This window comes from Strix aluco, chromosome 4 (assembly GCF_031877795.1).
Source record: "Strix aluco isolate bStrAlu1 chromosome 4, bStrAlu1.hap1, whole genome shotgun sequence".
NCBI classification, from domain to species: domain Eukaryota; kingdom Metazoa; phylum Chordata; class Aves; order Strigiformes; family Strigidae; genus Strix; species Strix aluco.
In genome coordinates, this window is record NC_133934.1 from 92,173,883 (window position 1) to 92,195,515 (window position 21,633).

At 47.1% G+C, this 21,633-nt stretch overlaps 1 protein-coding gene across 3 annotated transcripts in view; it reads right to left on the reverse strand.

Annotated features, from left to right (window-relative positions):
• Nucleotides 1-10,863: 10,863 nt before the first annotated feature.
• Nucleotides 10,864-21,633, reverse strand: part of RGS6 (regulator of G protein signaling 6) — a 288,251-nt gene continuing 277,481 nt past the window's right edge. For all 3 annotated transcript variants that reach the window (XM_074824301.1, XM_074824299.1, XM_074824300.1), the window contains one exon: nt 10,864-15,350. In XM_074824301.1, the coding sequence (XP_074680402.1) occupies nt 15,300-15,350 (51 nt within the window). In that variant the 3' untranslated portion in view covers nt 10,864-15,299. The remainder of the gene's footprint in view (nt 15,351-21,633) is intronic.

The window sequence follows — 21,633 nt, forward strand, 5'->3', positions numbered from 1 at the left end:
CTCTGCAGCCCTTTGGAAACCTGTGCCACTTATTCAGAGGAGCTCCCTAAATCTGTGTCCCTCAGACTCCAACGAGGAGTAAGTGGAGCACTGTGATCCCTCTAAAAGAATAAACACATTGACCAGCGTAAGGACAACCTCAGAAATAATGAGCAGCTTTTTGTTTGCAGTGCTTCTACAGGAAAGGGAGAGCATGCTGGGACAGGACTTGGAGGGGCCAGTCTGTGTTGGGTGGCTGGTGGCTCAGGTAGCACAGGCACCCACCTGGCATCCTACGGATCAGCTCTCACCAACAACCTGCTCCAGGATGCACAGCTGACACAAATATTGCTCCATAATCTACAGTACAGTTAAAAGTCTGTTTATACAAAAGTAACCACGATCACAATCTTCTCTTTAGGAGTTTCCTGTATTCCAGGACACAGACTCCTAAATCAAATTTTTATTTCATAAATCTGACAAATCCAGGCTGTTGGCCTGTCACTGCAGAGTACGTTCTTGTACCAGTGGTGACTCTTCTACCAGCCAGTTACTGTACAAATGGCACAGGAAAGTTTTGCAAAGGCCACCACTTATAGAGGCTGTACTCAGATGGCCCCTACACACACTGTCCAGCTGTACAGCGTCTAGCTGCAACCTGTTTCTCTTTCTGGGATGAACAATAACAAGTACATTGGACCACAGGGAGTGAAATTATTTGCATACACCGGTAAAACACAAACAGGGCAGACCATACATTTAATAATGAATTTTAAAATGCTGACATTTTAATAATATTAAATATACTACTTCTTAGAGGGAGGCTTGGAAAGGAAAGTTCAGTGCCTGCTGCCTTCACAGAGACCTTCAGGAAACAAGCTGGTTGCATTGTAACCCATAAATTACAAAATTTCTACTTAAAACTTCTTTGAAATCATGCTGCCTCACAGGGTATGTCAACCAAACAAGAGTTTTAAATGGTTTAGCATATGCAGACACGCAGTCTTGTCACTACATGTGCTAGTGAGCTAACCTGAAAGTCACATGTCTCTCTGCCTTCCCTGGTACAAAACACTGTGCAGTGGCCACCATTGTGGAAGCTCTGCAAACACACAGATATTTTCTAGATACCTGTGAGCACTGATCCTCAAGGACAAGGGGGTCTAGCTATTGCCTCACCCATGAGGCCAATGGAAAGCCAGGAGCCACGGACAGCAGCACCATCTCTAGGTGGGGACTAGTCACATGGAGATTGGGTGACACCTTCACTGGTATTAAGAGGAGGATTTGCCATTTTGGTTCTACTTTATGATCAATAGGTTAAAAACAGGAGTGGCCAGTGTTGGCTCCCAGGTGGCAGGTTGGCAGGTGCCTTGCTGGGGAGGGCTCATGAAGGGGCCCATTCATATTCTCACTGCAACATGCAACTGCGGCAAATCCTTCAACAAGCCCAAGGTAAGGGAAACTTCAAGAAGACATGTTGCCTCCACTGCTAAGAAAATTCTTCACCATTCCTTGTTCACCAATAACAGTCATTTTATCTGCTGCCTAACTTCTTTTTTTTTGTGTGTGAGGGTATCACACTGCTGTGTCCCCACCTGCCCAGGTCTGTCCTGAGAGATAGGAGTCTGCTCTACATAATTTTTGGTTTTGGGGAACTGATCACTCTAGGCTCACTGACTCTGCTCTTCCCGTTTTTCCAGCCAGTGAAGCTGTATCATCAGCTGTATCGTCTGCATCCTCCACATTTACAAAAAAGCCAGCTCCACCATGAGACATCCATGTAGCCTGGTGGCCTTCTGATGGAGTCGCTGTGAAAACTGTCCTAGCTTAAAGCCAGAATATATATTTTAGAGACCAAGACAAAGAACAGATCCTTTCCTAATTACAGGGTGGAGAAAGGGCTATGCTGGGTCATTCACAGCTGACTACAGGAAAGTGGGGTAGGGCTGTAGGTCTGTACTAACCAAAGGATTTGCCATATCCTTCTGGGAAAGAAGCAGGTCTAGGTCAGCCAGCAGAAGATCTGCCAGAGAAAGGGCCGTGGGTCTCAGCCTTTTATCTGAAATTTAACTTCATCGTAATGTCAAGAGCTCAGCTGCTGGTTCAGCACAACCCTAATTAAAACTGTATCTTATGTCCCTTTAATGAATGGTGTAACAAATGGGAGTAGGCATTGATCACATATCAAGTCAGTTCATGTTGGCTGCTCCAGTAAAACATGAGCAGTACTTGCACATAGATTCAAAATAGCTCTTAGCCTGACACACAAATGGAGTAAGACACAAACACAGAGTTAACTCCTAAAAAACTTAAGGAAAAACATGCTTTCAATCAAGATTCTGGGAGAAGAGGTCCTTTTCCTCCCAAAGTGCCTGTCCTAAGTTTGAGAGAGGATGGATGGATGGATGGATGGATGGATGGATGGAATAAGACAAAAGAAATGATTGAAATCACTGACATGTTGCTTGTTTTTAACAGAAGGAACTGGTTTGGGGTTTTTTGGAAATAATCAACCACATCTTCCATGAAGTCCAGGGGGCCAATAATTGCTCTTTGCCTCCTAAAAATTGAGTCTTGGAGTGGTGCCAACTCTCAGAGAAATAAAGTGCTAGCCAGTGGCAAGAAAATGCAGTTTGATTTATTGTACACCTTTAAAGTGAGTGGTACGCCTTTTCTATGTACATTAAAACCAGCAGCCTTTTAATTATGGACTGGTTATTTCTAGTAGCCTTAAGATACAATTATTATCTGTCCGAATGAAAAACCACCTGGGTGGCAAGGCTGGAATACAGGCCTGCTGGTTTTGCCCAAACAAGGAGACTCTAACAACTTTCATGGAAGTTTTAGCTGCATAAATACTGTAGGCACCTACCCTGCAGCTGGATACAACCCTGTACGTCCCATGTCCAGAGCACAGTGAATGACATTGACTACAGTTTTGCAGCAAATAAATAAACAATTTGGCTGTTTTCATACCCCTTTTCTTTCCAGGAATGGTCTGAGTTAGAACTTGACTTAGAGGAATGTTTCTGGAAACAGTCAAATGAAAACAAATATCAGAGAAAGGTTGAGCGTACCCAACTGTAATGGTTGTGTCCATATTTTTGGGTGGCGGAGACAATACCAGGTGACCTGCATGTCCAAGCAAAACTAAACAAAGCTCCTTGAATTTCAGCTATCCAATGCCAGTAGCAACAGCTTTGCGAATGAGCTGCAGATCAAGAATTTCTCCAGGAATAACTCTCTGGCAAGTAAACATTTGGCAAGTATATTCAAATAGTGAATAAATCTTGAAGATACTGAAATCTACTTGTGGGCAATTTGTTAGCACAAGAAGAGATGGAATTCATCATAAACATGTTTGCCCAGGAATGACAGGCTCATAGGCTAATAGAAATTAATTTTCCATCTCTAATACTGGGCACTACTTCTGCCTGGTATCAAAGATCTTGACACTTCTTTGGCATGTGATGTTGAAAACAGCCAGTTGCAATTTGTGTTTGCTTTTAAATTTACAGTTTAGCCGAAGGGGGAGAGAAATGCTTCCTGTTGGGAGTGAATTCGCCCCTCCACTGGGCCCACACAGAGTAGGCACCATGCTTTGAAGTTCCCTGTAAAACCTCAAAGCAGCATGGCCCCACCTGGCCCTGGAGGGAGGTGTGTCACCTGGTATGTGACCTCTCCGGCTGTGGCTGGGGCAGGGACAAGCTGCCTTCAGCGCTTGAGGTTAACACCTTGTGCTCTGCCTGCGTTTTCAAGTCTCCCATCATCACGGTTGTGTAGTGGTAATGAACCTAGTATGGATGATGATATCCCCCTCCAAGACAATCATAAATTGCATTCCTGATGCAAGTGCTATCTTAAAGAAATGACCCTCTACTCCAGGCCATTATCCAAGCATGCTGGAGAGGCAGGAGGTGATGGTCAAATTTTACACACACAGGAGCTCAGCAGCCTCAGGGGAGCTGAGATGGTGGGAAGGCAGCAGGCCAGGAAGATCAAAGGACTTTCTGAGTCACTGGCTCATCAACTGGGTCCTTGCCTTCAAGGACGGCGACAGAAAGAGTGGGAAGGGGGCTTGCTGGGAACTCTTTCTCAACCTCCTCCCCTGTGGGGATCTTCCATCAGCCTAAGTGGAGTGCCTACTTCTGTCCTGCTGAGACAAAGCCCATTGAACTAGGTCGAGCTCTGCCCCCTCTGCCGTACGTATTGCCAGGGACCCCGCTGCAGCAGGTGCTCCTGTGGTCTTCCAGGGGAACGAGTAAATTGGATCATTTCAAGTGCGCTCCCACACAAATGCTCCACTGGGATGAGTCACCAGGAGGAGGCTGGTAATCTCAGCAATGCCTCGTGCCTGGCTGCAGTGTTAATACAGCACTGAGGGGAGCACATATTATCTCCAGATAAGAGCACCTGCAGGGTATTCTATAGGAAAAAACACATTTGCCTTATTTTATGGGGAACTTATGCAGAGAAAGCCCTACTTGACTTTGGAAATATCTGCTCAAACGTATGTATGTATTGTCCAAGCATGATGGTACAGAGTTGTATAAAACATTCTCTAACATGACTGCAGGATGGTTGTATTACATGCAAATAAAAAAGCCCTGTGGGTATTACACAAGCCCATTTTGTGGAAAAAACGATTACAGAAGTGATCTAGGTGGCTTGAACATATTTTATTGGAACTGTTTTTGAAAAGACCTTCACTCATTGCAGCCAGGTGCATTAGTTTCCGTGAGGACAAATGTACAGGGTTTTAAGAATGTCATGTGTGTCAATAATAGAATTATTTTCTTTTCCTACAGATATTACAGTTTTAAAGCCTTTGATGATCTGCTCTTCCTGGACTGGGCACAACTGCTGATTCCTCTTGTAGTGTTGGGCATGACCCCCTTCTGATGGGAGTCAGCTCCCTTTTTCAGCTACTGTGACAGAATTGAAAATGTGCCCAACAGGAAAGCTGGAGCAGGTTTGGCATTGACTCTGTCTCCCCTTGGCACTCTTGCTAGGGTAAATTTGCAACTGAAATTCCAAATTTGGCAAGAAAAGGAGGAACCATTTTCCTGGCAGCCCTCCATAGGTACTCAGGAGAGTGGATGGGGGGTGGTAGCCACAGAACAGATGGCAGTGTGGGCTGAAGGTAGGTAAAGTGGTCAAAGATGTGCAATAAATAGATTTAACAAATATGTTACACCACAACATGTGTGACACATGCATGTAGATTGCCATGAAGAGCATGATGCCAGGGTGATACCTCACTTACACAAATGACTGGGTAATTGTGCCGTATGGACGAGCACAACCCTTCTGTCTTCACATTATTATGTTTTTCCTGAGTGATCTTTTAAATAAAGAGAAAGGCAGCAAAGTTGATAGCAATCTTTGGGAAACTGGCATATGAGAAGAGCCTCAGCCGTTATAGTCTGAGGTGGGGATAAGGCTGAAAAGAGACATGATAGTCTGCAAATATCTGCACTGTGTCATGATGGAGAGTGGATGTTGATGCAAAGTGCAATAAACTCAAGACAATGTAAAAAAATACATTAAGGGAAATAGTTGAGGAAAAAAATCTACAGTGCTGAACACCTTTGCTATTTGTGGCCTACAGATGGCTCTCACTTTTTAAAGTTACTCAGAGATGGCTTTTTATGTTGTACATCAGATGTTTGTTTTTTTCCCTGCAGTAAGAATGCTTCAAGTATGGAAAAATGTGTTCCTGGGGGCATCTGCTAAGGTCCCATCCCTGGAGATTTCAGAGGCGTGCTAGATAAAGCAACCTTGGTGAATATTCAGTAGGTAAAATCCTGCTGATTACAGGGAGCAATACACGATGAGCTGCCAGGTCTTTTATTATCTATGACTCCATGACTATTGGTAGTGAAGGGAGTTTTTGCACAAAAGCCTTTACTGGCTTTATTTATGCCACGGCTGCTTCCAGGAAGGGGGAATCCATCATGTCAGAGATGAATGCAAACACAAAGCTCTCTCTCTTGCCCCCTCTCTCCTTTTGGACTGTCCTTTCATCTGACATGGAGACTGTGGTGCTCTGTGTATACTCTGCAACTTGATTTGCTTAAGACTTCCCAGAAACAAAGAGACACTGAGGGCAGGATCACCTTAATATAGTAACTTGACTGTTTTCTGGGAACTGCTTGCTTGGTTAGAAGAGGAAGTCAGGGAGGGAAGGCCGAGTCTCACAAGAGTGGGCTGCAGTGATGCCCCGAGAGCCAGGCAGGGAGCCAAGAGAAGGATGCTGATCTGAGTCCCTTCACCTGCAGCCAGGGCACATCATTCCTGTGACACATTAGAGACCTCAAAGCCCTGGCAGATTAGTTGAAAGGTCATACCCAAATCACTGTTAGGAGTGATGCAAAATTGTCACCATATCATCAGGTCAATAATACCCAAGGTGAGACAGAGAAAGCCCACAGAACCACTTTCATTTCCTATTTGGTGCAGGTAGCTCTAGCACTGCTCTTGCCATTGCTTCCACATTTTAGAAGCCTGTGGTTTGCTGTGCTGCTTTCCATAGGGCTCTGACAACTCTCTAATTAAAGGATGACAGAAGGCAGCTAAGCTCTGCCCGGCTTTGGCTGTGAGGGCTGTTTTGCAGAGGCGGGGAGGCAGTGAGCAGCAGAGGAGTTTGGCATCACGGCAGAAGGGCTCTGCGTCCAGAGGCAGGTCATCATGGGAGGAGAGGCATTTTGGGTAGGGTAGCTACCTACCCAAAATGCATGACAGGCAAAAGCTCAGGAGTTTGGCTACAGAATAGGGCTTGCAGTTTGCAGGTGGCCCACAGCAGATGATCCATCACACTGAGCCCAGAAAGATGGGTTTTTCCCATGTATTGGATGTGTGTGTGTATGAGCAGGGCTGGCTGAGGGTCCTTTCTGGTACTGGCAAGACAAGCTTTTTCAAGACTACGGAAGCTCTAGTTAGCTTGAATTGGCCAGACCATGCCCAAAATCTGTCTGTGCCCCAGCATGGAGGATCTAACATCTGGTATCAGACTTGAGGCCTTCCCTGCTGCTGTCTGTATAAACAAATATGCAGCTGCACTGACAGACACACATACAGAAAATGGTGTCAGAGATTTCAGCTGTCCCGGAGGTGACAAAACAGCCAAGTAGTCCTGAATGTGCAGGCAAATGCTGCAAACTGGCTTTTGCCAAGGTTCTGCCACTTCCTGAGTTCAGGATGTGCCAGTCTTGCTCACAGGCCAAATTGTGCTGTGGGGCTGAGATTCAGAGAGGGGTGAGTCCAAACCCGCGCATGCATCCCCCTCCCCCTGTTTTTGTAATTGCAGAGAGATACAGAGCTCGGTAGCCTTGCATGTAGCAGCCCTTGAAGAGCATTTTAGTGAAGAAACTGATTCTTCAGCCACCTTAAGGAGGGAAATGTCAGTTTGACAACCCCTTCGTGAGCTGCACAGACCAGCCTCTCTAAGAGAGGGTCAGAGAAAACAAGAGTGAAGAGTGACGAGGGGGAAAGGCAGTGGAGAACCGCAGGTGCTGAAGCAATGGGGACGTGGGGAAGATCTGGTGTAATGGCAATGCAGTGTGCTGGCAGCATGACACACGGAGGAGCACTGATTGAGGAGAGCTGCAGGATGGCTGGAAGGTAAATAAACAAAGAGATTAAGCTTGTCCTGCAGGACAAAGGACTGCACATGGCAACTCTCTCAGTCTGACTGCCAAGATACTAAAAATGGATTCTCATGTGTGCTAAGCAGGGAGTCTAGATGATGAAAGTATCAGTTTCTGTGGCCTGTACTGGTCCCTTGCTTCAAAACCAGCAAAGGTTACAAGTCCTGCAGAGACAAATGGCACAAAGAAAAGGGAGATGCTCTGAAGGACAGAAGTGTGTAACTCCTTTCAGCCCAGTGGCCCCCAGCTGCCACGGCTGGGCACAATGCGGGGGTCGCAGGCAGGTCTGGGAAGCAGCACAGCCCTCAGCGTGGGGTCGCTGGTGGTTGCACCTCGTAATGCTGCTGTTTCACTCGCGCAGGCGTGCATGGGCTAACCTCACTGAAGAAGAGAGCTTGGGCTGCAAACGCCTCTCAGCTCTGGGACCTTTCAAACCTGAGAGCTGCAGTCACAGTCACAGGTCTTGCTCTCCAGTGAGGCAGCTTTCCCAGCTCCCTGACAGGCTGCTTCCCAGCTTGTTTGACAGGAGCAGAGCCTTTCACAGGGTGCTGGTGCCAGGGGAAGGGATGATGGTCACAGAGGAGAGCACAGCTGACAGCAGCATGGATGTGGGCTGCGGGGAACCAGGTGGCTTCAACAACCCTCTGGCATTATACAGAGCTTTCCAGCTCGAAGAAGCCTTTGTTTGCCGTGTTTGCAAAAGCTGGGAGGTGCCTTGGGAAGGGGTAAGTCTCGCCCAGAGGTGGGAGGCCAGTGCAGGCTGTGGCAGCTGGGCTCCTCTCCCTTGCAGCCCCAGTTGGCTGGCTCCCAGCCCGGCCAGCAGTGTCCGATGGCGGAATCCTGAGTGGCCTCCATACTTGCGTGAGGCCAAAAATACAGTTCCCACTGTGCTGGGAGGGCGGTTGACAGTGGGTTCATGTGAGGGGATGACGCTTCTTCCCACCTCCCCTGCCCAGCTGTTTTAGCAGCACACAATGGGGTGGCACTAGAGGATGATGCTCCACATCCCCTGCATCAGGGATTCACAGATCCCATCTACCTTATGGGAGCTCACAGCCACCTTCGTGCTCCTCATGCACCGGCCACCACAGCCCCCCCATGTCCCCCCACAGGACTCCCCTCCAGCTGTCCCCCAGGGCTTGCCCTCTGCCAGCATGGGGACACAGCCCTGGAGAGAAACAGTGAGCCTCTGGTGTTGGGCAAGTCCTCACAGACAGAACTTGCTGTCCCGGTCTGGATGCCTTCGATCACACCACGGGGGTAGGAGGCCCTTCAGATATTTTTTTCCTTGTGGAGGAAAATCCTACAGTGCCTCATTTTTCTGTGTTTGGCCCCAAATGACCTCCGAAGAGCAGAGTGTGGCATTTCAGAATCCCAGATGCTTTTAGGGGAAATGATGTGTTGTATAAAGCAGCCTTTGAATTTTTTATGTGGTGTGCCTTAATCCACATGGCATCAGGCTCATGCTGAATTATGACAAGAATCAGACACCCATGGTGCTGAGCTATGATGCTATGCAGCATACGGGAATAACTTGCACGTGGATGGACAGGAGAAATCTTGACAAGGATCCAAAAGGGAACAATCACTCCTGAAATCCCAGGTCAGATGAGGATTTCCTAGTCACCATTTCCTGGTGCTGTCCAGGGCTGGCTGTTGCCTACTATTTATGGAAGGATGGCATGGTTTAAGTCCCCAAAGATGAGAGGGAGAAGCTCAGTTTAGTATTTCTGCTGACAAATAGCAATATTCAGGGATCAATACCAATGTCACAGAGAGTTGTCCTCTGCCACATGAGATGTCCAGGGTATCTTCTATGTCCCTAGATGGGAATGCACTGGTAAATCCAGTGTCATCGCTGTCAATCCTGTGTGGATGACCTGGGCACTTTTGACCATCTCAAACAGCATTAGATTCCTTCATGTGCAACTCATTTGAGCCCCCAGCCTGCAAATTGCTCCCTAAATTCTGCCCACTAACATCCACCCTCAGCGTGGGGTGAATCCACAGTTTCCTATTGCAAATGCAAGAGGGCAACCACACTGACACTTGTGGCAATAGCCATAAATTCACATTAAAAGGCTTCAAGTAATAGCATTGCTGTGTAAAGAGAGCCTTTGAAAAGCTTGTTTCCAAATGCTTAGCAGCAGGATTAGAAGGTTGCTGGCTCTTAGCTGCGAGCTTTGCAGATGCTAGGGGCTGGCAAAGCAAAATCTGTATCACATGAAAAAGTTGATCAGGTCTGACTCTCTCCTGCCGTGAGATTACTTTTCTCACTACAAAGCATTTCTCCTCACCAGTAAGTTCAAAGTACGTATGGGCATGAAGATAGCGTATTGTTCACCAGCCCACTGTTCTGCTGAGCAGCCGCCTCGCTTGTTCTCCATCTCAGGTTATAAACAGTGTTGAGAAGCTGCAAAATTGCTCCCAGCTTAAACGACAAAATCATGATAACCTAGCCTATCTTACCCTACTGTGAGCTTGACTTTAATAATCCCGCTTAATCATTAAACCACAATAAGAGCAAGCCAAGGAGTTTAAGGCAAGAGCCAAGCCGAGGCATATCAGAGCTCAAAACTTGAACTGAGCACAGTCAGCTAGAGACAGAGAAAGCCACATAAAGGGATAGCAAAGCTGTTGTGCAAAGGGTCAGAAAGATGTGGCAGAAAATTCCTATCTGTTGGACTGGCTGAAGAAGCCAGAGCCAGCTGTGAGCAGCTAGTCAGAAGTCTGCAGTGGTGCCCTATTTACATCCTTTTCTCAGGAGACCAGCTTGTTATCTAGCACACACACTCCATTCAAGCCTTGCTGTTCACATAGATGCTTTGACTAAACCCTTATGCCTGATGATTATTGAGTCTAACAATGGTCACTGGTTATTTTCCAGAATGCTTTACCCTCCACTGAAGGGTACAAAGACAGCAAATGGACACACCTATTCTTTGCCCACCATGCTGAGTATTATCTTATGGCATATCGATTTTTTCTAAGGATGTTTCACTCAGAGGTGAGGTTAAATTTAAAAAAAAAAAAAAAAAAAAGGAGAAGCAGGAAAGGAGATAATATTAAAAAATAAAACTTCAGAAGACACACTGCTTCTGTCACTCAGCTGGAGACACTGAGAACAGGGTTAGGCCAAGCCCTGCCCATGGAAGCATCAAGGACTCGCACTGAATCCATCACGATTATTCATGTGCGCATGTGTGCATGACAGACAGAACAGATTTGGTCCTTATTGCTTTGACTTTTCCAGGATGCTCAATTTATTTGTGCATTTCAGGAAACAGACCAGTACAATCAGATGTTCTGTACCTGGGTTTCCCTTCCCCCACCCCAGAACAGAAATAATTATAGGCTAAAAGCATCACCCATGCCAGAAGATGAGAGAACCAAATCCTTTCCAAGGCAAAGGACTCACCAAAATCACCGTGGTTTCACCTGAGTCAGGACTAACTGAAGAACTTCACCACAGTCTGTGACAATTTGCTGAAGAGACAATGAGTCCATTTTGTATTTTCAGACCAAAATAATAGACTGGATGGGGGTATGCTCTTGCTTCAGCTTCCTTGAAAGCGGGGAGTGATAGGATTGGTATTGCTGAGATCATTCCAGAATTTGGGTTACCGTGCAGAAAACTGACTCATGCCTTGCAGTCCAAAATGGGGCATATTTTGTCTTCATTGTCTTGCTACCAGCTCTTGTAGGATTTGACTGCAGCATGGAAGCATCCTGATATAACTTTACAGTGCATCATGTTGTTGTTACTGTAGTAACTTATTACTAGGACACCTTGTGTTATCTTTATTGCTGCAGTACCTGGTACAAATGTACCACCATTTGTCCGCACGCACCATTATTACTGTCTTATTCCCCAAACTAATTTACTGCAGCGTCCTGTTGTGTCTTATTGCTGCATTATCAAAATGCTACTTTACTGCAGTGGCCTGTGTTACCTTATTGCTACATTTATCCTGGTATTATTATGTCAGCTTACTGCCACTTTTTATGGCTGCCCTGCTACCATTTTATTACAGTACTCTATGGGATCTTAGCACTGAGTTATACTGAGAGTACATTAATCCATTTGCTTTAGCCTAACGCTGTCTGCACAGGCTTGTCGAACCTTCCTAGTGCTTGCCCTGGTGCCATTTCGCCACAATAGCCACAAATGCTCTGGATACTCTATTATCCAAGTAACAGTGTACAGCCATATTTCACAGCCATAGCCCTGTAAGTATGGGAAGCTTTGTAGCTAGCTTGCCCAGCATGGACATCATAAAAGCTTTACAGACTGCCTTTCCTTGAAACAATGCCGTTTAGAACATAAATAGAGGTGGAAAGCCGATTTCCTAACTCATCTTCAGGACGATGAGGTAGTTGGAAGACATGGGACACTTATAAAGCAGCAGATTACTGCTTGCAACACTCAACAGGACACCGGTGAGTGTACAAGAGTAGCATCACTTGGAATAAGCAATGATGTCATTAAAAAGCAATAATTCAATGATGTGGTTCATGTGGAAGTAGTTACATGTTATTATCATCATATGTGAAGTAAAAGACATGTGAAGAGCAGTTCATACATGTTCCCAGGAGGAGGCCTTGTCTACGCTCATGTTTGTTTTAGAGAAATTTAGTCAGGAAATGAGGAGCAGAGCTTTCTTCTCTCCAGAGAATAGGCAGCTCTGTCCGCTCAGCTAGCCATTACTGAGCAGATTAGCTTGCACGAGTGTGCATTTAAATGGCAAGCTGTTCAGCATCCAGGCCCCCTGATGTACGCCCATATGCATGCTCTCTGTGTCTGTAAAAATTCCTTCCATGCACTCAACTGTTCAAACACAGCATATTCCCCACAGGCAAAACACTGCGGCGGCCAAGACGACGGTCCTGCAGGAACGGAGCAGGAAAGCCAGAGCAGGGTGCTTCGCTCACGGGGCAGCGGCACATCTCCAAGCTAAAGCCTGGCATTGCCGCTCCCTGGACAGACCATAACCCAAATTCCACCTGTCCCGTGCACCCACCAGCATCCTCCAGTCCTGTCCACATGTACCTCTATACTGCAGGACACTGAGGAGTACCTCCATGGAGCTACCCCATCCTTCCCCCAGGAGAAGACCTGTCCAGTGTCAGGAACTCACTGCAAAGCAGAGAGCCCCTGGTAGCACTTCCCTATCTCTGCATCTTGCTACACACCAGAGTTTCATGCTTTATGCATGCATCCCGCTCAGGAATGCTCTGCAGACCAGTTTGTGGGTTCACAGGACAGACCTCCTGTGGGAAATGCCTCAGTCTAGAGGCTGGGCAGCCCTGGCACTAGAGTAGCTTGGGGTGTGAGCAGCTGTTGGTTTACAGAGCTGCAGTGACACATGGCAATGGTGGGTTTGACACAGATAAAAACACCATCAACAAGGCTCTGGGAAGAGCCAGCTTTTGCATTTTCCTAGTGACGATGTAAGGGGACACATACGAATATGCATGAGTGGACAACCGGGCCTGGTATGCAAAGACCCACTATTATCCGAGGGGACCCTCTGGCTGGGTGAGCAACAGAGGACAAATGGGTCCTGCAAGGACAGCTGCATGACAGTTTGGAGGGGATCTAATGTCCCCTTCAGCGGCAGGACACCACATGAATGTACAGGCACAGCCACGATGGTTCCGCAGCCCTGGAACTCACTTGCGTGTCGTGTATGTGTAGGACGAACTTGGTCTGAAGACACACAGCAGGCTGTTCATGGGAACAGGCATGTGTAAAGGACAAATATCATACTCAATATTCTACTGTACATTCATGCACGTGTAGAGGGTCCTATGGACCTTAGGTAAAATCGATAATAGGAGTTCTCCAGGAAAAAAAAAAAAAAAGAGGTATCAAAATGAGAAATGGCATGGGTAAAGAGGGAAGGTAGTTTTTCTGACAGAAACTATGCTGGCCTGATTTTGTGCATACATAGGCCTTAGATATTAGAATAATACTTGCCTCAGAAGTGAATATTGTTGCTAGCCAGCTGTCTACTTAGCTAGATGGTTTTGCCTAGGCAGGAATGCAAACTTGTAGCCATATAGCAATTTCTACCACCTGCACAAAAAAGCCAGTTTGCCTTGGCATGAGTGAAGAAGGCCAAAAAATGTCTATTTTCACATATGCTTCAGATCTGAACTGCTTGCAAAATACAGGAGGTTTTGTGGCACTAAGTCAACCGAGTCTTGAAATTTTCATATATAGGCAATATACTGTATGTGAATGCAGTCCATTTTCCTATCTGTAGCTAGTATGTGTGGGGTTTTTAATTAAAGTCACTTCAGTTCTGTGTTCATCCTAACCTTCATACTCCCAACAATTTGAAACAAGCTATTGGGTCATCTCTTGCAGTTGTATTCAAGGGCTGTAGGTCAGATGAGTTTTAGTGGAAGCTCATTTCCTCCAGCAGTACAATTTCACTCTTACAATGGTGCTTCTCAGCAGAGTCAGTTATCTGAGCATTATACCACAGCTGGGTGTGCTGCTGTTTAGGAAGGGTTACCTGGCACCCAGCGCCCTGCCCATTCACACTTTGCTTCTGCCAGTCCCATCTCCATCAGTTCCCTCTTCACTGTAGACTGAATTTTGATACCTGCCCACATCAGAGTTGCCTTTCCCTGTATACACATGAGCAGATTTTTGGCCCTCTGTGATTGGAGTTGGAGTCCAATTCTATCTACTCGGAGTAAAGCTTGAACATCCATCATCGAGTAAGTATGCAAAACCTTAAATAAATAAAAAATCAAATACAGTATAAAACAACTCACTTTTAAATACCGCATGTGTGTGTGTGTGTGAGAGTGTGTGTGTGTGTTTGTGTGTGCATTACACATCTAAAACATGACTTTTTGAGCATCAGGCACAGTCTGATCACGTTTGCACTACACGCACATGCAGAGCGATTCCGCCGATGTCAGAGGATTTGCACCAGGATCAGTCTGACTCAACGGGGCAGATCCTCAGATGATGAAAACCACTCACACTCTTCTGACTTCAGCTGAGGATCTGGCCATCATCTCTTGACCTGCTACATGCTATTGGAGGGACAGCAGGTGATGAACCTAAATAGTGCTTTTTTTTTTTTTTTTCTTCATTGCTTTAAAGGAGGGGAGACATAGGAAAGAAAAACAAAGTCAATGAATCTGCAGGAGAGATGCATTTGACATTTTGTGAGAAGGAGAAGCAGCTTCCAGCAGATATTTTATTGGATCCAGATGGCCACAAGAAAGGGAGCAAGTGAGATTGCGGCGCCATCTATTACAGCCATGTTTGTGCCAGGGAGAGAAGAGATGAAGGAAAAATACCAATCCCTCTCAGCTCTTCTTTCTCTAAGTTGAAGCTGGGTCTGTTTCCTTATATAACAAGACAGCAAGCCCTTGCCTTGTCGACCTTCTGCCTATGGTTAAGTGTGCTCCTCCAAACCCCAGTCAGAAACAAAGTACCTGCACAGAGCTCGCTGTCCTTATAAAGCTGTGCAGGGAGGAAAGCGTCGATGTAAACTGTGAAGAGAGGTGCTCCCCCGGCACATGGCTCTCCGCTTGCGCTTGCCCAGGCTCTGTTCCCCGAGAGGACCTGCTCTCCCCGAAATGCCCCATCCCCGGCAGTGGTCCCAGGCGTCTCTCCCGCGGGGCAGTGGGCTGAAGCCATCAGGAGGACTGCATCAGGCCCGTGAGGCGCTTGCTCGCCAGAGACTTTCCCTGGAGGGAGGGACAGACAGACAGACAGAAGAGACCCGGAGGCGTGAGTGATGCTGTGGGATAGCTTGGCTGTGAGTGAGGGGCGGGGGCCTTCCCCCAGAGCGGGGTGCATGGCTGCCCACCCCGGCCCTGCCGGCAGGGAGGCAGGTGATGGGGTGAGCGTGCCCCCAGCATTTCAGGTGCCTGCGGCTTTGCCCCAGGCAGGTGGTTGGCAAAGAGGGGTTGTGGCTAGCAACGTCCAGGTGGCTATCGTTCAAGGGGACGCTGTATGCTGAAGATGTTTCCTTTCTCCAGTTACATGGGAACTGGTGAAAGCAAAGTCCTGCTGGTGCCAGGCCACGGCTCCCATGCAGAGCCCTACCCCAGGCCGGGCAGGACTGCAACACCGAGGCTGCAGTGAAAGCTGGGACATCACAGCCTGTGAATCAGTATCCCCTGCACAGCGTACAACATTAACAGATCTAGGAAAAAAGTCTTTTCAGAACTAACTTAGCCTGTCCCTGCCCTGCTGCCTCCCCACTTTGTCCACTCCTTGGTCTCTTGTCTCCTCAGTCACTGCTTGCCCACTCCTGCCCGGGCCTCCCTGCCTTCCCCGCGCTCCCCTCCAAGCCACCACGCAGGTGCGTGGCCATGGCAGCCTTGCTTGCACGCTGTGGGCACCCACATGAGCTTTCCCACTGTCTGGCGGGACCAAGGACCAGGGAGAAGGTCACCTGCCCATCTGAATCCCTTTGCTGGCATAGGCCACACAGTCCCTGCTTTCAGGAGCAAGGGAGGACCTACAGCTGGGCCTCTCCATTTGCAAGCAGTAGGAAGGGTACATCCCCACAGGGGATATTGATGGCTTTGCAATTACTGATGTAACAGTGAAAAATTGTTTCAGGTATTGCACCAGTTGCTGTGTTCCTTTGGTGAGTTTTCCTCTTGAAGAATGATGTTTTTCTTAAAAGAAAAAAAAAAAGGCTTGATTGAAATAAACATCCAGGGAATACCAGAGAGCTGTGGAATACCTAGCAGCTCTTAAACAACCTCCCCTACGTTACTATATTTAGCCAAGATTTCCTTCGCAATAGAAAGTCTTACTAATTGCTGTTTGAAAGAGCCACAAAAAGAGCAAGAGAAACAGATTATACAGTGAAAACGAGTATGTGCAAAATGTAGGAAATTTTGAAATGTAAAATTTAGCAGGCTGTTTGAAATGAGCCTCGTTTAACAAGTTAACACCCTAACAAAAAAGGAACATCCACCCACCACCCCCCTTTAATTTCTAATTTCATCCCATTTAGGGCTGTTGCAGGAGGATGTAACTGTTCCCTTATAGAAGTCTCATTTTGTTATTCAGATGTGTGCCTTTTACCAAATAATTTGCTCAGCTGCACAAACACATACTGCCGAATCTGGCCACTTTCTGTACATCAGCAGTTGTCTACTGGAAACACTGTCATCATTCAGACTGTCCTGCCCAGGATGAGAGCGCCACAGTCACGGCTCGCACCCAGGTCACAGATTGGGAAGGACCAGCTCCCTCCTGGAGCTCAGAAGACACGCCAGCACCGCTGCCATTTAAGGCATGCATGCTTTCTTACGCTATAAATAAAATTCTCGATTATTATTATTATTTTTAAATACGCTTCTGGGAAGCTTGGCCCAGTATTACCCCAGGAGGTGGCCATGTCTTCTGCGGGGCAACATGTCAGTGCTTGGGGGGCTGCAACCCCGGTTGTCATTTTGCTGCTGTTATGGAATACCAGAGAAAGAGAGATAAGGAATTATCAGTTCCTGGATCCCATTTATAGGAAAAACATAAAGATGTGGAAGTTAATTTCTGGAAGAATAACATGGCTGGTTTTAGAAAAAAAAAAAAAAGTTCGTTTCCACCTATATTTGGATACTTCCTTAGGAAAAAAACCCAAATAAGCCTTGGGTTTGTAAAATGACTATTCAGTAAGACTCTAACTAATCTGCGACAGGCAGTTTCTCTTGTTATCTTCTCACAGGCAGGCGGCTTGGGGGTACGCCAGCTCCCTGCGTCAGGGTCCAGTGGGGGTGAGGAGCAAATTCTGGTCCACATCCAGCCCCGATTTCAACATGCATGTGTTCAAAGTGGGAAGGGGGAAATGCCAGTGCTGGGCCGGGCCAAGGGGAGGGAGCAGCTGACAGAAAGGCTGCCCTGGAGAAGGTGGTGGGTCAGAAACAAAGCCAATGGCTGTGGTTTCCGCAGAGCAAATGCTCGCTCATGGGTCTCCCAGTGGCAACTGCTCCCCGTCGCAGGCAAAGGTGGTGGGCTCCATCTGCAGCTCTCCCACCTCACGGGAAAGGCGTTAGCCTGGGAACCCAGGTCCAACGGCTGGTTCTGCTGCAAACTTCCCGCCTGCAGGCTGGGATGAGTCCCCAGCGTGGAGCCTGGCTGCCCGGGAGGATAACGGCGTCAGGGAAGTGTGAGGTGCCGAACAGCCTCACGCACAGGGACATGCAAACAGATGGGTGTGAGAAGCTCTGTTTTAAGACAGCGAGAAGCAGGCAGTGATATTGCCTGCGCAGCTGTTGTGTCCACCTCTGTGATCAGACAGATGGCGAAAGGATCCCTGGAATCACACAGAGGGTGAAATTTTTGGCTACAAGCAAGAGTGCTGGGGTGTGAGTGCAATGTTCAGCTTTGGTACTTTAGTGGCCCCCAACTACAGGCATACTGATGTAGGGGATTTTGTTTCAATTCAATGCAGAGACAAGCATCAGCCTCACAGCGTGGGTCTGAGCAATACGAATGACTGCAGGCTGGGGGTGGGTGGGATGCAGGCATTTGGTTTGGGATTCTCTCATCTTAGACATCCTCATTAAAATAAAGAGGATCAGGAAAAAACTGCATTTCATTAGGAAAACTGGTATCTGCTTCCTGTTACTAAAACAAACAACAAGGGAGCAAAATGTTGTGTCACAGGTGGAAACGCTGGATCCACTTGCTAAGGTAAATCAATATGACTCGGTTGCTTTCACAGAACTGCTGCTGATTTACACCAGCTGAGGGGCTGGTCCACAGGCATCTCTGTTTCAGGTTTAGCCCTCCAGGGCTTCTTAGGCATGGAGTCCAGGTTTGTGCTAGCCGACTGATAAAAGCCAAAGTGCAGCACATGCAACAGCTCCTTTGGGATGGCGCAGCAGCTCACTGCCAGCCTGCCAGACCTCTCCCCAGGACCCCCAGCCTGCCTGGCCAAACCCGCCCCCCCTGCTCGCCAGGAGGGCATCCACGGCCACTCTGGGATGGCACCAGTGGACCTTAGTGTCATCATGGTCCTGTGTCAGAAAAGAGGCGTTTGGGTGACCAGGCGAGGGTGGCCTGTGTTTGCCTTGAGACAGCAGAGGTGAGGTGCACCCCTCAACTTCCTGCAATCCTGCGACCCTTCCCTGAGGCTTGTGGGGCGTGAGCGCCTGGCTCAGTCAGGTGAAAGGCTTCTCTGAGAAGTTGGAGGTGGCTAAATTGGGTCGTAGTTGGGTACAATACATGCCAAAAACGTTCAGGCCCAAGAGGTCACGTTGGGTCTCATCTGACACTTGGCCGGGATACCCTTGGGGAGATCTCTGAGTGAGTGAGGAATTTTCAGATTATTACAATGTGGAAATCTGGCACAAAGAACAACTAGTTTCTGTAAAAAGGTTCAACCAAAATGAATTTTCTCCTTCCACATGTCTTTGTTTAGCATGAAACCAGTGAGTTCCCCCACATTTCTACCTAGTCTTTTCCTACTGAAGGAAAATGTCCACAACTCCTGCCTTATTTCCAGGAGAAATTTCATCTAAGCTGTGCTGACAGGGAATTTGGAAAGTATATGATTTCAAGCTCAGCATGACTATAGTGCTTCTTTTACTCTGTCATATGCATATGCTGAATAACTTAAGGCAGAATTAGAGTGGATGTAAGGAATAAACTTTTTAAATGGAGTTTAAAGCTTATAAAGAAATCCCCAGTCCTCCAGTTGCAAAGTATTTGTCACTACAAATTAGGGTTACGACAATTAAAAACCCAGACTGTTGTTGCCCAAACAGCATAGCACAAGCAGTAGGGCATATGTTGTAGGGCATATGTTGTGTGTCTTGTTGGATGCAGGAAGGCTTTCTTTTCTCTCATTCCCTGCAAGCAGCTGAGCTGTAACACAAGCTTTCAGGCAAGGATCACTTGCGGCTTCACCGTGTCTTGCTAAAGGTAATGTCTGGTTCTCTCCATGCAGCTGAATGAATTTTTTTTTATACCCCTGAACACTGGCATGACAAGAGCCTCAGTTTTTAGAGGCAGTGTAAAAATCTGAATTTGGAGTAACCCAAGGAAAACGTCAGGGAATTCTTAATAAACCTTATGAAAGCGCCCCCCAGAATCTGACTTCCAAGTACTTGGCCCATCCTACTGCTTGGCTGCATGTCAGGCAGAGGACCAGACCTCGGCACTTGTGGACCATCAAGGGCTCTCACTGAGGCTCAGCGAAGCGAAGATTAACCTGTAGGTCACGGGAGATGCTTAGCATCTTTGATGGGTGAGCCTTTGCTGAGCAGCTACTAAACTAAAGTGTAAAATGCAATTAGCAATTATTTTAATGAAGCAGAATTCAGCAATTTAACGTAGGCAAGAAGCCAAGTAAGAGAGGAAAGAAATATGTCTGGGATTTGACATGAAAAGGAGACAGCGCTCCTTCCAAACCTCCTGTATGAGCCACCGGAGTCTCCATCTTGCTCTTTGCTTATATCTACCAAAACCAGCACTTTGCACAGTTGGGAGAGAGGGCAAAGGCTATGAACTATCTGTTTTAAACAATTTTAAACAGAACGTTTAGTTTGGTCCAGTACCTGTGGTTTCACACAATGCTAACGTGCTCTGCCCAGCACAGAGTGCACTTCGTGTATCTAGCATGCAGACATTCACCACCAGCATGCACGAGTCAGCACTCCCATGCATGCTGCCAACAACCTACCTGAACACCCAGGCAGGATTTATCCCATAGGGAGCTTTGTGGCTGCAGCGACGGGGGACAGGAGGCATGTGGGGAGCTTCTGGTATGGCAGCACAAGCTCTCCTTTCTGCCATGTCAATACCGACCAAAGCGCTTCCATGCTGACTGGTCACCTCCCACTGCACCCACCAGCTTAAGACTTTGCTATAGCTGACTCCACTTCTTGCTTTCCACCCCTCTTTGGCCCTCAGGGCTGTCCTTTTCCCAGACTGTTGCCCAATCTGCTCCAGTCAGAAGCATCACCTTCTCGAAGGAGAAGCCATCTCCTGGGGAGTGGCGTTGCCCCCTCCCTCTGTGAGACCCCCAGCAGAGAACTGGGGTGTGTCTGCACCTCCACCGGACATGAACAAACTCTACCTCCATCACCTTGAATTTGAGGTTTTTCACATGGTGACAGGCACTACTCAAATCTCCTACATTTTAGCTAATGTACTACAAGAACTTTGGCAGCAGGCAGACAACATCCTGCCACCAAACTTTACTTCTGAAGAAAGAGATTGCCAGGGCCCTAGCCCTGCCAGCACTGTTTGGTTTTCAATGTTATATTACACTGCAGATCTTGGGGAAATTTTATTTTTGTGTCATTTAAAAAATATTCTTTTTATTAGATTTTTTCTCATTAAAAGATACATTGCAAACATAAGATAAAGTAACATAAATTAATGATGTTAAATATGAAACAGAGTTAAAACATAAACAATAAAGGAAAATAACTTAGTTCAACACAAAATAAACACAGACACGTAAACTATGAACATATATAACATAAATTAGCACACAAATGCGGTGGATAATGCCACCAATTAAATGCTGACACAGACTGAAAACAGGAGCTGCAAAGTGGCTGTAGAGGGTAAGTAGGGGAGTGGCTGCTCCCAGCGTGCAGGGTGCTCACCCATTCTCACCAGCACGGTCTCACGAGTTACCCCCAAACTCCTGCAGAGTGGGCCCCACTCCTCTTGTAAGGCTTGGCTGACAAGTTACCTGAGCTTCTCACCATTACTGCCCATCGCAGCGAAGCGATGCATTAGGTTTTTACATTTGATACTGCTTTTTTTCTCTTCCAGCTTGTATCACTAAGGGAACAGATCAGAGCTGCAGTCCAGTTAAAGTTGTTGTTGTCCATACTCATTTTATTTTGTGAGGATTTCCTAGGCTTCCTAAGCGAGGCATTGCACTTTGCTTTGAAAAATACCAGCACACCACTGCGTATGGCACAAACGAGGAGCTGACACAAGCCCTGTACTCACCCACTCCTAGAACAGCTTCATAACAGTTGGGGCTCT